The 18,210-nt window shown below is 43.2% G+C and overlaps 1 protein-coding gene across 1 annotated transcript; it reads left to right on the top strand.

The window, feature by feature from the left end:
• The first annotated feature begins 11,688 nt into the window (after positions 1-11,688).
• Positions 11,689-14,365, top strand: LOC144891725 (uncharacterized). The gene is made up of 2 exons (XM_078775801.1): positions 11,689-12,738; positions 12,769-14,365. The coding sequence occupies exon 2, from the start codon at positions 13,292-13,294 to the stop codon at positions 14,363-14,365; it is 1,074 nt and encodes a 357-aa protein (XP_078631927.1). The 5' UTR covers positions 11,689-12,738; positions 12,769-13,291.
• The last annotated feature ends 3,845 nt before the right edge of the window (positions 14,366-18,210 follow it).

The following is an 18,210-nucleotide window of genomic DNA, read 5'->3' as shown; positions in this document are numbered from 1 at the left end:
AAGTAAATAACAAGAACAGTGTCATTTTATGGTACAAGTTTAATACTTTGTGTATCTGCCCTTTGCCTTCTTTGGTGCCATCACTCTTTTCCCCAGGCTTCCTGTGCTCAACTGAAGCACGAACTCGCATATTGTGCGAAATATCCTGGAGTTCTGTTGTGGGAATGCCACACAGATTTAATAGGGGTTAAAACATTACATAGCATAACATAACCTGTGTAGTACACAAAACACAGTTGGTCAGGATGCATGCAGTATTAGCTGACGTGGCACTTGCTCCCTGGTACCCACTACAGTAATGGGGTGTGATCTTTATACAGTGTGTGGTAAGTGCGTGTGTTTGTGTGCACGTGCATGCATCTTCTAGTGTGTCTCAATCACGCTCTTCCCATCATGCATTCAATGAGGCAGCTCACGTCCATTTCAAGTCGTCACACATACCTTCTTCTGAGGTTTTTTTTAAACCTCCATCTAACTTTCACAGACAACCATCTTTTTCTACAACATCAAGATCCAAGGTATGTTCATGTCTACCTGTTTCCCATTGACTTTCCCAGTGAGTTAGAGCCTCTTCATTCTGTCATCATAATTTTCTATGAGCTTGGATTCTGTATAGAACTAGAACAATGCAACTGTGTCATCAATATGCCTCCGCATAGTCCCACAACGGGTAGCTGCCATCGTTCACTGTCCTAAAAACAAACAAGTTTTTATTTAAATCCCTTCAGCTGTTTTCAAGTATCACATTTTCACAAGCCATGACAGGTTTCACATCGATTGGTGAAGCAGTTTCAGAGAAGGGATAAAAAAAAAAACAGCTTTCAAGCTAATATGGCTGCCATACCACATAATATAGGACCTTAAAAAAATATACACTCTGCATGTGTAAGGGTAGGGCATCACGTTTGTGAAGTTTCGTGTTGATCGGATAAGGTTCGTTTTTCTATCCAAGATGGCTGCCAAACCACGTGTCCGACAACATCATCATTTTCAAACTATATGCAACAGTGGTGGTAGATAATATTTGTACAATTTCCCATTGATAGGGTGAGCGCTTTCAGATTTATAATTATTTAATATTTTCCTTCAATCCAATATGGCTGCCACACCATGTGACCAATTATGTTTTCGTGATCATCTTGTAATCGCTATGCCTAGTCAATGGCACAAGTAAAGTTTCAAGTCAATCGATTTGATGGTTTTGGAGAAGATGTACTTTTTAAAGGTTTTAGGTTAAATCCAATATGGCTGCCAACCCATGTGACCTATGATATCATAAATCTAATATTTCAATACAAATGGGTCATAGATCATGTGCATGCAATTTCAGATTTTTAGGATAAGTAATTTGATTAAAACATTTTTGGCTGGTATACCACTTCACCTATGATATTGTCGCGTTCCTGGCGATTAAAATCTTTCCCAGGAATGAATAGCCGAGCAAGCATCAACTCCGAGGCACTGATCAAATGCGGACTTAATATATGGGGGGAAGAAAGGGGAGTGGAGGGATGAAGGGTCTTACCTGTGGTCCGCCGGCAGTTCCCAAACCTGCAAAAAATAACTCGAACCAAAACGGATTTTAAAATGTACAAAAATAACAAAAGGATTTATTAAAAGAAAATACCGATAACAAGAAAAGCGTGACGGTGAAACTAAATTCCTATGGGATCCTCCACACCAGACTTAAAACACAGACAAAGGGATAAAATAACGTTGGATAAAATTAAGATGTGTGGTTATTTAGTGGGACTTATCTCAGATCCGCTTGTGGGGTCTCATCAGTCTGCGAAGGGGTCCTGGATGTCCGTGCATGGGAACATGCCTTGGCATGAAGTCGGCCTCGCTGCGCCCTTTTTCTTTATGCTGCGCCTCGTCATGCTGCAGCCCAGCTGCGTTCGTCCATGCGTCGTTCCCACCTGGAAAACTGCAGCTCTCCGTCCACGGCTCTTCCGCCTCACGTCCACCAGCAAAGTCCCGGAACACGGCCGCTGCGATGAAGCCCAATGAAGAGAGAAATGTCAGCGCACAGCCGTCTCCCACCAAAGTCCGGAACCAAGCAGACCAAAAGTCCGTCAGCTCGTTCTTTTCTCGGCCAACCTCTCACGTCATCAGTGCTTCTCCTCCAATCCCTGCAGGCCAACAGCACAGGCTCAGCTCACCACCACTCAACATGCAGTCCACCTCCGTGACGCAGTCCGCCTTCGTGACGCAGTCCACCTGTCAATCATAACCCTGACCAACGGTGTCTCCTCAAGGTGTGGCTTTTCGGCCTGCCTGACCCTGTGGTGATGTAGCTGGTTGCCGTGCAATCAGCAGTGCTCAGAACTGGCTTCCGGTTGGTTTTTATTGTTATTTAAAGCAGTTAATGGGAAATTCCTGCTGTACGTGTCCAATGCGGTGCCATAAGGGACACAGGATGTAAATCACAGAGGGAAAGACATACGGGGAATTAACAATCCCTGAGCGAGTTAACATGCCCCATTCCTCATTATGGGGACGAAGATACACCTTTATCCGCCATCCGGGCTAAACAAATTCCCTACTTATTACATGGTGGTTCTTCTTCTTCACGAAAATCAGTGCACACTAATCTATACAAATCTACCTGGTCTAAAGTTATCACTGCCTACCCCCTACAAATGTAACAATATCATCATTATTATGCTTTTGTTCCCCGTTGGGAGTACTTGACAAGATGCCAAGTTTAAAATTTTTCCACTCAGCGGTTTCTGAGAAATAATTTAATTATTTGTTTTTAATCCAAGATGGCTGCCATACCACGTGACCTATGACGTCACAATTATCATAAAAATATTGCATTGCACTCCTACCCTGAAAGTTTAGTCTAAATCGGACATATGGTTGCTGAGAAAAACGAGGTTTAGCCCGTACGGACAACCCGAAAACATAATGCCTCCCGTGACTTCATCGGCATAAAAAGAAAATGCCACACACAGCAAAGGGAGAAATTTAAGTGCACTTTTATTGTGAGTCTGGCAAGAAACAGAAAAAAGAAGCCAAATGACAATTATAAAAGTAAGGTGGTGCATGTAGGGGAAATCATCAACATCGAGTCGAGCGCAAGCCAAACTGCAAATGGTAACTTGAGTTTGCTTTGAGCAAGCGATAAAAAGACACAGGAAGTGCAACTTCACATCTCTATTACAGTCTTATCACACACAATATGCTTGGGCCGGCTGGTGTTCACTTCTGCTTGCAAACACAATCCCTTATTTCATATTCTGAAACTTAGCTAATCCAAGCCTCATCCACTTTTCAGTAGCATTACAAACCCTCAGGTTTGGAATATAATTAGCAAAGCATTTGGAAACCAAGTTTCCTTCCCATGACACAGCACAACACAGCATATCAGAATCAACACCGAATATGCCAATGCTAATACCCTGCAAAAAAAGAAGAAGAAGATTTTCATGAATAAAGTGCTGCCTGCATTGATATTGGGGAGAAGAGAGCAAAGTGAAGCCTGGTAGAACCAGAATCTCAAATTCAGCTGTGGCCATCACAAGATAGCTTCCTACAATACTCCTTCAGACATGGACTGCCTTGGAACACACTGGTGATCCAGAGGTAAAGACTGGTATCCCAGAGGTTGTGGATTTAAAATGTGGTTGGAGGCAGCAGTGTACTAAGGATTTAATTTCAAAGCTTCTGGAGTTCAAGGTAAGCTCAACTGAATTGTCATGCTGCTACATCGAAATGTCAGCAAACATATAGCAAGTTCATTAATGACCTCCAAAGACACGTTCAACCTGTTCCAGTCGGTCTCCTCAACCTGTACCGCAAGATCCCAATTCGTGGTTTACCCTTGAAATCCTTAGGGCAACTTGTAATTGGCAGATAAAAGCTGCCGATAAAAATGTGGATGTGGGCACGTACACACACGCGATCCAGTGACACGAAGCCATAAATATTAAAGCTACTCTTTGGGAGATGGGGAGGGAAGAAAGGAATGGGAGTGGTGGGGGATGCAAATTTCACAAGCAAATTCTTCCTCCAATGTTAACTTTGTAATCTCTTGCGCAATAAAAGAACTGTTTGTACATTTGCTGCACTTGTGTGTAAAGAGTGGGGATAATACTTAAAGCAACTTATAAAATAGGTACAACATGGTGAAATGAATCCCAAGAGCAAATGTAAAACCACCATTCAAAAACAAAGAATAATAGAGGTGAAGAATGCTTGTGCTCTTTCCATGGTTTGTGGAGGAAAGAAAGAACAAAGAAGAACGCAATAAAAAATGGAGCGTGAACAAGGAAAATGAATACTTGCATAGTGTCAGTAATCATCGTTCCACCAAATGCTGCACAAACAAATTTGTTGTGTGGTGCAAGCCCTGCATTATAAGGGCCAAACAGGAATCGATATATTTATCATTGTTAAATCGATGTCTTTAAAGCTGTGAATGCAACGTGAGTTATCAGCCCACATTTGTTATTACCTGTAAAGGCTCAAGCAGGATCACAGTATTACATCCCAGTTAGTGCAGGAGCATCTGAGCGATATTTCAGCACAACTACAACAATCTATTAAATATATATATATATCTATGTCTATATATGTCTATATATGTCTATATATATATATATATATATATATATATATATATATATATATATATATATATATATATATATATATATATATATAAAACCAAAGAAGCACACTGAACCAATGACATGACGGCTGTCATGTGCATAAATTATACCGGGATAATTTATGCACATGACGTCAGCATCATGTTATAGGGTCAGTGTGCTTCTTTGGTTTATATTTAACATTCCTGACTGCAAACCTCCTAACTGTTATGAGCAGGGCAGAGACAATGTGTTCACGTGGCAGGTGACACTTGTTGCCAATAGGTTGTGTAGCAATTGTTGGGGTGGGACTCAATGTGTGCCTTGTTTCCTCGTCAAGTTAGGGGGTTCGATCTGTGTATATATCTATATATATATACATCTATATATATACATCTATATATATATATACGTATATACAATTATATATATATATATAGGCATATCCACCGTAGAGTGTGACCATTGTGTGACACAGGTCAATAAAATTGATTTATGAATACTGCAAAAGTTGAGGTTATTGACCATGTCTGGAAAAGGCTATTCAAGTCAACTATTAATTACCATGAAAACATGTTGATTTGAGAAAAAGCTTGTCTCTCCATGACACTTTCTCCTCAAAAGGACGGTAACGAACGGTACATTTGACAGCAACATTAGATATCACGAATAGTTCCACTAAAGTAGTTAACACACACCAAACATGAAACAAAAGAAAACTTCTTAGGCTGGTTTGATTTAATTCAGAACTTAAAAGTTATTATTCCTCATAGTCGGACTCCACAGCAAAATCAAAATATTTGAAAAGCAACGAACAGGACATTTGACAGACAAGGTTAACAGATAATGCAGGTTTTTTCAAAACATCTTCAATTCGAAGAATACTAAAAGACCTTCATGCAAAACCATACATACCCAGATAAAGTCACCAACTATCTGAGGATGATTTTGACAGGCGCGTTGAGGCATGTGAGACATTGCTTGGGTTAATGGGTATGGACAAATGATTTGCAAAACAGGATCTTGTGGTCAGAAGAATCCAAGTTTACTTTATCTGTTTCTGTGAATCATCATAACAGCATGATATGGGCAGGAGACAACCCACGATTTACTATTGAGCACAACGTCCAGTATCAAGCTAGTGTGTCCGTCTGGGCAGGCATTTCTTCTGGTACATTTGACAGATAATGTAGGTTTTTTCAAAACATCTTGAATTGACAGCAATTTTGGAAAAAAAACGATGACAGGTTTGTTGGGCTTTTGTTTTACAATATTTGTTAATATTTCATATAAAGCATGTACAGATACTGCTGATGCATTTTCAATTTTATTGACCTGTGTCACACAATGGTCACACTCTACTGTGGATATGTATGTATATATATATATATATATATATATATATATATATATATATGTCAAGTAGTAGATTTGTTATTGCCTAAAGTTCAGTTATAGACGTTAGGCGTAATGTGTTATGATTTAAATGTTGTCTAGAAATGCTATTTTCATAAAGTAAATAAAGGGTTTTTGCTTCGTTTTAGTTTTGGATGAGGGAAGGCTTAAAATGAGGTCATGCTGAACAAACTGTATACGTGTGCTTTTTTCGAGGCTGGTCGTAAAACCACGCCCACATGCGCTTGTTTTTTTGCGTAATGCAAGTAGAATGACATGAACCTATCGTTAACTATATATATTTTGTTTTAATCTCAGCAAACGCATGACTCTGTATAAACATGCTTTGGATTACTCATGTACACAAACCCATAAAATATATGGGTTTGTTTGGCTAAGCATACACTCTTCTCTTTGTGAGTTACAGTTCTGTTTTCTCGGAGCCCAGAAAAACAATTGATAAGGACGGGCTGACTCCCCCGAATGATAACGGTGGGAGGAACCTCTCCCAGTGTTGTTTGTTCCCTCGGAGATTTCCTGATAAAACGTGTCCCTATATAAATGGACTGGGAATCAATGTGTTTTCAGGAAGGCTTGACGTGGCATGTTCTTGCTGTAGATTGCTGTAGACGTCGGTCTCCTCCGGATCCGTATAAGTTGGTTTATTAATAAAGCTGCGCCATTTTTCAGGCTATTTGTGGACTTCTTTTGCAAACGAAGAGCTGATTCTTCACAGATGGTACCAGGAGTGGGGTGTCAACAGACGCGGAGGACGGGAAACGGAGCCCGAGGGACAGGAGGAAGGCTGACCTGAGGCCGGCGCCGGCACGTTGATTTGACTAAAGGTGGGAGTTGTTTTATATCAGAGGGCTATTATTCCAAATTCGTACCTTCCTCCCTCGCGCGGGTTCAGTCTCCTTGTCTTCCCCGCTGTCTGCACTCGAACAGAAATTGTAAGTAGAGGCTCATTTAGGCCTCAGAATGGCGTAGCTTTGTTAAAGCCAGGATAAACAAGTAAGGATAGTAAGAGTAACGTTACAATATTTGCGCTGGATAAACATTAAGGGTAAAAAAGCTAAGGATAGATTTTGCGCAGGATATCAGTAAGGATTTAACAGGAAGCTTAAAGTTACAGTTAGCACCAGGAGGGGAAAATGAGGTCGGACAGCCATATAGGCTGAAACCAGGTGGCCAAGATTTTTCCAGGAAGGAACAGCCCAGAGACAAGATGGGGTATGCCATTGCATGCCAGGGAACGAAGGGCTGTGGCTAAACTTAGATAAAAGGCCATAGGTTAACTTAGATAGACGGCCAAAGGGACATGGCCAGGAAGGGTGAAATGCGCAGGTACCATAGGTTTGACAAGAAGGTAGTGACAACTACGAGGTCAAGCCAGGAAGTTCTAGACAAGAGGTCCAGATAAAGCAGGCCAGGATCTGGTGGACAAGAGAAAATAAATAAGCTCACAGGAAATGGGCCAGGTGAAACAATTAAGGAGGTAGTTAAGCAAGCAAATCAGCGGCTAATGCCGCTCGTCCATAATCCGGACCAAGACCCCGCGAAAGGGGAGGTAGCCACCATGCCCCCAACCCCCCCCCAAGACCTGAGCTCAGTCCCGGGGCTCTAGGCAACACCCCCCACCCCCCCAAGACCTGAGCTCAGTCCCGGGGCTCTAGGCAACACCCCAACACCCCGCCCTGCCTTCCCTTTTTTTCACCTCAACCCACCCCCCGTCCAAACCCGTCCCAAAAAATCCTTTTCCTTGAATGAGAGACGTAACATGAATGAGCAAAGATTGTTTGGGAGTGGCTGGATAAAGGCATGATTTGAGTCGATCTGAGTTTCGCGCGAAGAATGGGAGACTCACTCGTAACATGAATGAGGAATGAATGTATATTGGGATGTTAATTGACGTGTGTGTCTGGCCAATGTGTTTGTCTGTGTGTCATGTGCAAAGCAGAGGGTTTCGGTGTGAAACTTTGTAAGCGATCTGCTCGACTTGGGGGAAATTCAGGCCGGGAATGTCCATTTTAACGTCTATCCGAGAGAACAGGCGAGGTCCTGAACTGAGTCCGGATTTTCATCTGTTTGGGAGTTGTTTGGGAAGCGAATTGATATAAATCGGGTCAGGAAAGCACCCGGAGTGCCCTTGTCGATCTACTGTTGAGGTGTCGGGTTTCGTTTTGGGTCAGAGAGGTCAAGCGTCGGAGATCCTGTTAGCTAGGGATGAGTTCTGACAGCTCAATGTTCTGACAGCTCACTACATGTCAGGTCGTAGATTTTGTTATGACAGCACTTTGTTATGACAGCCGACTGCATGTCCCAACGCGAGGTAAACCCCGCCGCGAACGCGAATAGAGCGGCGTGCAGGGAGTGTTGGGATTCGTGCGGAGGCACGAGGGTGCGCGCCAAGACGGGGGGCGGCGTGGCGTCGTCGCGTTGAGATGGTTGTGCCAGATCGATCGGCGATCTCTGAATTTAAATCGGATTTTTGTCATGTGTGTTGTGAAATTAAAAACGTCTATCCGAGAATCCTGGCAATGTTCGTTTAATTATTTGCTCAGAGTGCCGGCGATAACTCGCCCACCCTCAGAGGAAGTGTGTGCCCAAATGCATTGTGGGTCATTTCGACTTTGCTGGATGTCGGACGTTCACATGTCAGTATCTTGTCAGAATCTTCTTCTTCATATCATGTCCTTCATCCTTCATCTTCTTGTCAGAATTAGACATGAGTCATGAGCCATGTCGGAATAGTGGCCGGCTGTGACATATATGCCAGGCAATGTCACAGGACGAATACGTTATTTAAGATGGATTTATAAGATGGATAGATGGATGGATTTATTTAGGATGGTTAAATTAAACGATTTCTAGACAGAGTAATTAATTTCCGGAGCCAAAAAGTCTTGTTCATACAGTAAGTGAGATACAGTGCGAATAAATGAGATTCAGAGAGATCTCTGATTGAGGTAGGCAGAAATGTCACGTTTTCAACAGAACGCTGATCCGAGGAAGGAGGACGGTCGAGGTTTCAACTGTCGGTATGTGGTGTGGCTTGTGCCAAGGTGTGGGCGCGAGGAGGTGCGTTGATGAAGCGTTGTGCGAACGAGGAAGGATGTGCGATGGGCATTGTGAAGCACGCCTCGTACGGAAGTTCCTGGACGGATTGTGACGGTTGTTGGATTCGTAGAAGTTAGCATTATGCTATGTAGAGCCACATTAATGGTCATTTGTCCATTGTCGCCGGACTTGCATTACTTGTGGGATAATAAAGCGCTGGTTACCCCAATTCGAAGTTTGACCTTTTAAAGTTTAGTTGACCTTTGTTCGAGATATGCAAGGGAAAGGTCAGAGGGAATTCACTAACCTTGGAAGAACGACAGGCGGAGTCAGTCTACAGGGTGTTGCTTTAACGACAGGATATAGAACCTAAATCTGGGGAGAATATCGGGACATTATATTGTGGGTAAAACCAAAATCATGTACATAATTAGTGGACAGAGAATACAGTACGCTTGGAATTTAATTTAACCGGGCCGAGCGGTGGGGATTTGAGATGGATTTGAGTCACGTTAAAAATGGAGGACATTTGTGAGGATGAAGAGATGCAAGTAACGTGGATTAAATTGTGGTATCACGAGTTGGGTGCCAGAGATATTGTGGTTATTATAACTCACTGAGTATAGGGGGCGCCGGGCGCACCGAGTACAGATCGGGTTGCATGATGGAGCACGCATGCATGGATTTTGGCTTTGCGAGGCCCCGGATAGAAATTGGCATTTCGATGCTGTGGATTATATTATGCCTGCCCGGAAAGGGGATGTCCTGTGCTGGGGCTGGCGACATGCCTCTGTTATTTGTCTGTCTGTCGGTCTGATTGTAAGTCTTTGGTACTGGGAGGGCTAATTGAGTGCTCAGGCGTCATTGTTCCATGGAGGCAGGAGCTGTGAGTCACAAAATGTAAATGTAACACAGAGAGATGAACAGGACAACAACGGAGTTTATATGGACGGGTTTGGGGATGCAACTTCGTCCGGGGGTTTTGGTCCAGCCTGCAAGGAGTCCAGGGGCTTGTTTTAGGGCTGGGTCGCCAAAAATGGGATGCTGTGCCCATCTGGATGTAAAATTATCCATCAAGGACGGGGAATAATGTGCAGTGTGATTGGGTAAGAGGTAAAGGCCATAAAACACCAACCCCATGAGGAACGAAATAAATGGAGAGATGTTGGGATCACATGATGGTTAGGATTGAAGAACAACCTACTGGGATTTCAAACCTGTGTTTGGGTCTGGGGCAACTGGGTGATGGGCAACAGTGTATGAGTGAGTAATTATGATCTGTTTAAGTGTAAGAGGCGGTGGAGAAGAAAGGGGTGATGAAAAGTTATTTGTTTAGTGTGAAGTAGGTTGGTTGCTTACTTGTCACAGTAAGATGAGAGTTGTGTTTTTAAGCTTGGTCTTTGAATGAATTGTTGCTTGGAATGTGTTGATTGGAAAAGTGATTTCTGATCGCTGATCCAATCTGGTTTTGAATTGTTGATTTAATTTTGAATTGATTGGAGGTAATAAGGATTTGTGTTGATTTCCTGATTTGAGTTCATCTGGAAACGAAGACAGATGGGATTAATGTGTATATCAGGAACAATTTGGAAAAGAAATATGGATATATGACATTACTAAAATATAACCAAGCAATTGAGAGTTCTTGGGTTAATGGGATATAAATAAATGCATCTACAAGTTGATGGTTTATAAAAATTTAGGTCTGGATGATACTTAAACGATGAACAATGTTGGCAATATACAAAGAATGTGACTTGTTTTTTGGGGGGAAAACATGTGGTTTAAATTTGGTTGGCTAAGTTTTAAAGATGGAGATGTTTCGCAGAACTCTTATGATTATTTACATGAGTGGTGGACTATTCCATGGCGAAGCATTTTTCAGTTTTTATGATTAAGGTTTAAGGTCTTTATGATCTGTTTAGTGTATTTTTCAAAGGAGAGGGTTTTGGTCAATGATGATGCCAAGATTCCGGATGTGGATACTGGGAAACCATCGATGTTGGGGGGAATGAAGATTAATTCAGATTTAGCGTAGTTAAGTTCGAGGAAGCTGATCTGAAGCTAGAATTTTATTTCAGTTAGGCAGTTTGTCAGGATAGAGTGGGTGGTGGTGGAGCACGATTTGGTGGAGATGAAAAAGCTGGATGTCATCGGTGAAGCAGTGGAATTGGAGACCATGGTGCATTGGCTATGGTGCATGACGGATTAAGTGACCAAGGGGGGATAGGTACAGGACGAAGAGGAGGGGGCCAAGAACTGAACCTTGGGGGACACCTTAAGGGGGAGTGAATTGTGGTGATTAAGCTGTTGTAGATGCTGTCAATTTTGCTTTGGATGAATGGTCCAGGAAGGAAGGAGGGTGCAGGTGGCACCAGGTGTGAGTGCACAGGTGTGCACCAACAGGTGTGTGGAGCAAGGTGGTGGTATCCAGGGAGCTGAGGAGTTTGTTCACGTTGTAAAGTTTGTTTATTTAGTTTGTTTATTGTAGAGAAGAGTGCTTTTGGGATTCCGGAGCCAGAGTGGATAATTTGAGGGTAGTAGGTGGAGTAGAGGACATCTTTGCAGTGCTGTAGGTGGTCCTTGTAGGCTTGGGGGTGAACTAATTTGGGTTTAATAGGCACAAGCTGGTCTAAACAGGGTGAGGAGGATGGTGTGATTGATGATGTCAAAGGAGGCGTTGAGGTGAGGAGGATGAAAATGTTGAGGTTGCCGGCATCAGAGGAGAGAAAAGGTCGCTGGTGATTTTGAGGAGAGCAGTTTCAGTACTGTGGCTGGAGCAGAATCCGGATTGGGATGTTTCATACAGGTTATTGGCAGAGTGGTGATGTTTGAGTTGAGTGGCCACAGCACGTTCCAAAACTTTTGACAGAAAGGGTAGATTGGAGATGGGTCTGAAGTTATTTAGGGTGTCAGGGTTTAGTCCAGGGTTTTTCTAAAATGGGGGTGAAGTTTCACGAGTTTTTGGGGAAATCGGTATGTGAAGCTGGATTAAGTTGGAACTGCTTGATGAGCCATGGAGATGGATTGGGTTTTGTTGTTGGTTGTCTGGGAGTTCGGTTGTTGCATTGCCAAAGGTTTCTGTGTGGTGGACACACTCGTTGGCTGTTGTCTTGTGTGACGTGGAGGGAGATGTATGTGGCTGTGTGTGGCTACCTGGAGGGGAAGGCGGCTACAGTGGTTGATATTGGCTGTGGGTTGTCCGGGGTGCTTCGATTTGCATAAAGGGTGAAGATTGGGATATTACATTATTTTAAGTAAGTATTGGTATGAGTAATTACATAAGTAATTATGAGCTATTATGAGTAATTAGTGGTATGAGTATTAGTTATGAGTAAGTGATTATTTTAGTAAAGTTACATGTTTCGCTGTGTTGTGGATCTGGGGACAAGCTAGTTTGATGGGTACCCTGGGGTCTTCGGCGTGTCTATGTGTTTGGCTGTCTGTCACACCGGACTCTTGAATGGGTTTTCATGAGACGAATTTCAGACATAACAGTGAGAATCTATTTTGAGCGAATCACAGTGGGTGAGGAAAACATTGTGTGTGACCAGACACCAGAACTGACCAGAATTGAAATTGGAAGTAGACCAGGTTATTTCTATTATTTGTTTATTCGTGAAAATAAATAAATAATAGGGGGAGGTTAATGGAGGTTAATGGTGGTTTGTTTGTGTTAATGGAGGTTAATGGTGGTTTGTTTGTGTTAATGGAGGTTAAAGGTGGTTGGTTTGTGGTAATTCTAGTTGAAACTCTCGCTGAAGTAATTTTCGTTTATTTTTATTTTTTGATTCGATTTGAGAGTTGAGATGATTGATTTTTTATTAATTTTATAATTTTATTTTTATTGATGTTGGAAACAGGTAATGGGATGCTAAGAGAAGGATGGAATTTAATTTGAATTGGACTGGATTAAATGGGATTGAATTTAAAAAAATTGAATATTGGATAAAATTGGATCCACTTGAAAAAAGTGGATTAGGAAATTGGAGACCTGTAGACCAGGCGCTCCCAGGAGACTTGTGGACCAGGTGTTCCACCAGAGGAAAAAGACCAGGTGTTCGTGGAGCACTTCACCTGCAAGAACGCCTTGGAACCAAGGTGGAAGGGACCAGTCCAGGTGTTGCTGACTACACCAACGGCAGTCTTTTGCAAGGGCAAGACTTCGTGGATCCACGCCACGCACTGTAAGTTGGCCATACAAGCACCAGACACCACACCCCCAGAACACAGTAAGGATGGGCCTAATCATAGGTACAATACTATTGATAGCGACAGCAGCTAGGGGAAACTCCGATTCCAATAGATGCGAAAACGAAACCCGACACCTCACCGTAACATGGGGACAAAGAGTATCACTACCATGTTTCGAACAGAGAGCCCTGCACACAAATTGGGTGAACATAAATTGGCTAGCACTATCGGCAGGGCCTGGACGCGTTGGCATGATACTACAAAAGCAACGAGAGTTCCGGGAAGACGGGCGAGCTAGCATTGAGACCTTGGCCCAACCAGGATACAAATGGGGAACCCCTGATTTTAAGCTACAAACACGCACACGCCTAGGGAAAGACATGACCATGCAGGTCCGGTGCAGCGTCTGGACCCCTGGCGCGGCCGGTGGCGAAAGGAACTACATACCATGCATCGAATACATACTCACGCCACAACCCCAGAATAAGGCCCCAAAGAAGGGTGAAAACACATATTGGAAAGTGGCCAGGGAGGTGGCAACAATTCAAAATAGGACACACTGCTGGTCGTGCATGCGCTTTCCCCAAGCAGGCACCACAGGAATACACATGATAGTGCTACCTCTGTCCCTCAATGACCTCTGCTCACAACCTATCGATTCCCCATGTTTAGTCACCACGCTGGAAAGAGAAGGGGTTGACAACGGCAAGAGTTGCAATCGACAATTTAATTATCGCCCGTCAATGATTGCCCATGTGGCCGAGAGGCCTGCCCCCGTCTGGGTCAAACCACAGAAAGGGAGGGTCTGCCTCCAGGGTTCCGGCCACTTGCGTATGGGAGAATCAGAATGCGCCTACACTCTCCCCGGAAAGCTGGGACAAGGGAGCTCGGGGATTACATTACGAATAGTACTGCAAGATAAACGCAACCACAACATAACGGCTATAACATTCTCTAGGGGGGTTAGTAGGATTAATGGGGTGGTAAAGGGACTCCAGTGCTTATCCACCCACCTGGTCCCACCCCATGGGACAATGTTTATATGCGGCGACAAGGCTTACCCCTATTTACCAAATAATTGGGGGGGGCACATGTTATCTGGGTTCAGTCCTTCCTGACGTTGAGATACTGGATGAGCTAGACCCAAAGTCCTTGGACAGGCGTTATAAGAGGTCAGTCATGAACGAAGATGGAACCACTAAACTACACGGGAGTCTATGGGAAAAGGTGTTTGGTTTCTTCTTCCCAGGAGCGGGCACAGTCATGGATAGTTTCCGGATAGACAAATTGGCTTTGGCCCTAGAAAAGGTGGCAAACGACACCGCTACGGCTCATGACATACTATTGGATCGATCGGATCGCGCGCGAAAATTCTTATACATTTAGCTGGCTCACTGACTGGTTCCAGGGATGGACGGGCACCATAGTGAAGTGGTTATTGACCGCACTGGCTGTGATAATCGGGGTAGTAATTTGGGGGGCACTAATGAAATCTCTAGTCCTCCTCTGTATGAGAAAGTATTTTACAGGATGGAAAGTGAAGAAGCCGCCGACAACAACTATGGCTCTGACCACAGAGGCCGTCGACCTGAACGGGTCCTTCAACAAGGCAGTTGCGACCGGCGCTCCAGAAAATTGCATTGAATTTTGTGGCAACTGTGATACTTGTGTGGATCCCATGTGGGAACTGGCTGCTGCCTGTAACGGTGTATGTGATGACTGTGATACTTGTGCTATAAACCCCTTGCGTGTACTGGCTAACGCTGCTTATGTATTACAAGCTGACAGCTGCACGCCCCCTTCCGACCCAACTATGGATCTGATTGCGACACTGGGTCTGGCGGTTGAGGGACCCGACGCGGATGTCCTAGACCCGCAAGCCGACCAGGCGCCCATGGGAGACTTTGACATAAAGGAAGTCCCTCTCTTTTCTTCAAATGTTTCGGATCTCTTTGATCCAAATGTTTCGGATCTCTTTGATCCACATGTTGCGGATCTCTTTGCTTCAAGTGATTCGGATTCGGATTTTTACGCTCTGTACCCTGACCAGGAAATTGAGACACAAGATACTGACGACATTTTGTATTCCCCAGAACAGCAACACGTGAGGGACCTCATGGGCATGACCGTTGATTAACTTCGAAGATCTGCAAGGACTGGGTCTGCAAAGGGTGGGGGGAGCCAGTTCCGCAGGGGAAGTGATGCACCCTCTGGCGGAGCAGAACCTCATCTGGACCAGACCTCTTCGTTGTGGATCCGAAACGTTAATGGACTTTCATGTTCTGAGCCCTCAGGCTCCGAGCACGCACCACACGACACGTTCGCCAAATGCACGGGCGAGGCGCTTTGGGCGCACGATATGCCCTTGGGAGATACCCGCATTACACAATTATTTTTTTAATACCCGCATTACGCAATTATTTTTCAATAAAGCCCGATGTGGCACGTTGTCTCTTAAGATACTTTGTCTCGACGAGACAAGAGGAAGGAATGTCAAGTAGTAGATTTGTTATTGCCTAAAGTTCAGTTATAGACGTTAGGCGTAATGTGTTATGATTTAAATGTTGTCTAGAAATGCTATTTTCATAAAGTAAATAAAGGGTTTTTGCTTCGTTTTAGTTTTGGATGAGGGAAGGCTTAAAATGAGGTCATGCTGAACAAACTGTATACGTGTGCTTTTTTCGAGGCTGGTCGTAAAACCACGCCCACATGCGCTTGTTTTTTTGCGTAATGCAAGTAGAATGACATGAACCTATCGTTAACTATATATATTTTGTTTTAATCTCAGCAAACGCATGACTCTGTATAAACATGCTTTGGATTACTCATGTACACAAACCCATAAAATATATGGGTTTGTTTGGCTAAGCATACACTCTTCTCTTTGTGAGTTACAGTTCTGTTTTCTCGGAGCCCAGAAAAACAATTGATAAGGACGGGCTGACTCCCCCGAATGATAACGGTGGGAGGAACCTCTCCCAGTGTTGTTTGTTCCCTCGGAGATTTCCTGATAAAACGTGTCCCTATATAAATGGACTGGGAATCAATGTGTTTTCAGGAAGGCTTGACGTGGCATGTTCTTGCTGTAGATTGCTGTAGACGTCGGTCTCCTCCGGATCCGTATAAGTTGGTTTATTAATAAAGCTGCGCCATTTTTCAGGCTATTTGTGGACTTCTTTTGCAAACGAAGAGCTGATTCTTCACATATATATATATATATATATATATATATATATATATATATATATAGTGGTCCAGAAACCCTGGGCACATTTTGAAGAACAATACCTGCAACAAACAACTAAGTTTATTATTGTTCCTTGGTGCAAAACAAAACATGATTACTCGTAAATGGATGTGACTGCTTCAACACGCACAGGCATCATGTGATAAGCAACAGGGTGAGGTGCATCACGTGATATGGATCGGGGTGAGCTTCGCTCACTGTGCTGCACGCGTTTGTCTTTGCATTAGTTCAGTTCATTGTGAATTAGATGCCCTAATGTGACGGAGGATATTGTGAGACAGAAAATTTGTGCTGTACACTTGTATTCTGTATCTGGAAATTCGGCTGAAGTTCATAGACAACTTGTCAAATAATGTGGCGCCGACGCAATTGACAGAAGAACCATCAGCAGAATAAACAAGCAGTTTGATGAAACCAGCAGCATTCTTCCAAAACAGTCACCAGGTAGGCCTCGTACTGTTCGAACTGAGGAAAGCAGAGCGGTCATTCAACAGCAATTCAACAGTAACATACCATTATCTCTCCGAGGTACTGCCAACAAGTACTGCCCACAAGTACAACTGAGGAAAGCAGAGCGGTCATTCAACAGCAATTCAACAGTAACATACCATTATCAACTCGTCGTTTATCAAAGGTCACCAACATAAGCCGATCATCAATTCGAAGAATACTAGAAGACCTTCATGCAAAACCATACATACCCAGATAAATTCACCAACTATCTGAGGATGATTTTGACAGGCGCGTTGAGGCATGTGAGACATTGCTTGGGTTAATGGATATGGACAATGATTTGCAAAACAGGATCTTGTGGTCAGAAGAATCCAAGTTTACTTTATCTGTTTCTGTGAATCATCATAACAGCATGATATGGGCAGGAGACAACCCACGATTTACTATTGAGCACAACGTCCAGTATCAAGCTAGTGTGTCCGTCTGGGCAGGCATTTCTTCTGGACGCAATGTTGGACCAATATTTTTCGAAGAAAATGTGAATACTGCAAATTACCTTCTAATGTTGGAGCAGCATGTATTTCCATTCAATGATGGGCAAATGTGGTTCATGCATGATGGTGCGCCTGCTCATTATGCTGCCAGTGTACGCCAGGCCCTTGATTTGAACTTTACAGACAAATGGATTGGCCGTTGTGGTCTGGTTGAATGGCCACCGCGGTCTTGTGATTTAACACCCTGTGATTTCTTCCTTTGGGGTTTCCTCAAACACAAAGTGTATGCGAGGAATCCTACGACCCTTAGAGACTTCAAACAATTCATCCGTAATGACTGCTGCCTTAACAACTGAAACATGCAGAACTGCGTGTCAGAGTGCGTCAGAGTGCAGTTTGAACATTCTAACTGATCTGTTTCATGTATATTAGACTGATCAGATTGTTTAACGAGTAATCATGTTTTGTTTTGCACCAAGGAACAATAATAAACTTCGTTGTTTGTTGCAGGAGAAGATTGTCATGGGGACCGCAAGGCTAACCCACGCTCTTGCAGGGAAAATGGCCTTAAAATACCTGTTGTTGTTTGTTGCAGATATCGTTCTTCAAAATGTGCCCAGATTTTCTGGACCACTCTGTATGTATGTATGTATGTATATGTGTGTATATATATATATATATATATATATATATATATATATATATATATATATGTATATATATATATATATATATATATATTTATATACACATATACACACACACATAC

This window comes from Myxine glutinosa, chromosome 4, assembly GCF_964187855.1.
Source record: "Myxine glutinosa chromosome 4, kmMyxGlut1.1, whole genome shotgun sequence".
In the NCBI taxonomy this organism is placed as follows: domain Eukaryota; kingdom Metazoa; phylum Chordata; class Myxini; order Myxiniformes; family Myxinidae; genus Myxine; species Myxine glutinosa.
Note: the sequence above shows the minus strand (reverse complement) of the source record. Positions and strands in the feature narration are given on the sequence as shown.

Coding starts and splice junctions, on each gene's coding strand:
- LOC144891725 (XM_078775801.1), top strand. CDS start 13,292: ATGGGCCTAATCATAGGTACAATACTATTGATAGCGACAGCAGCTAGG.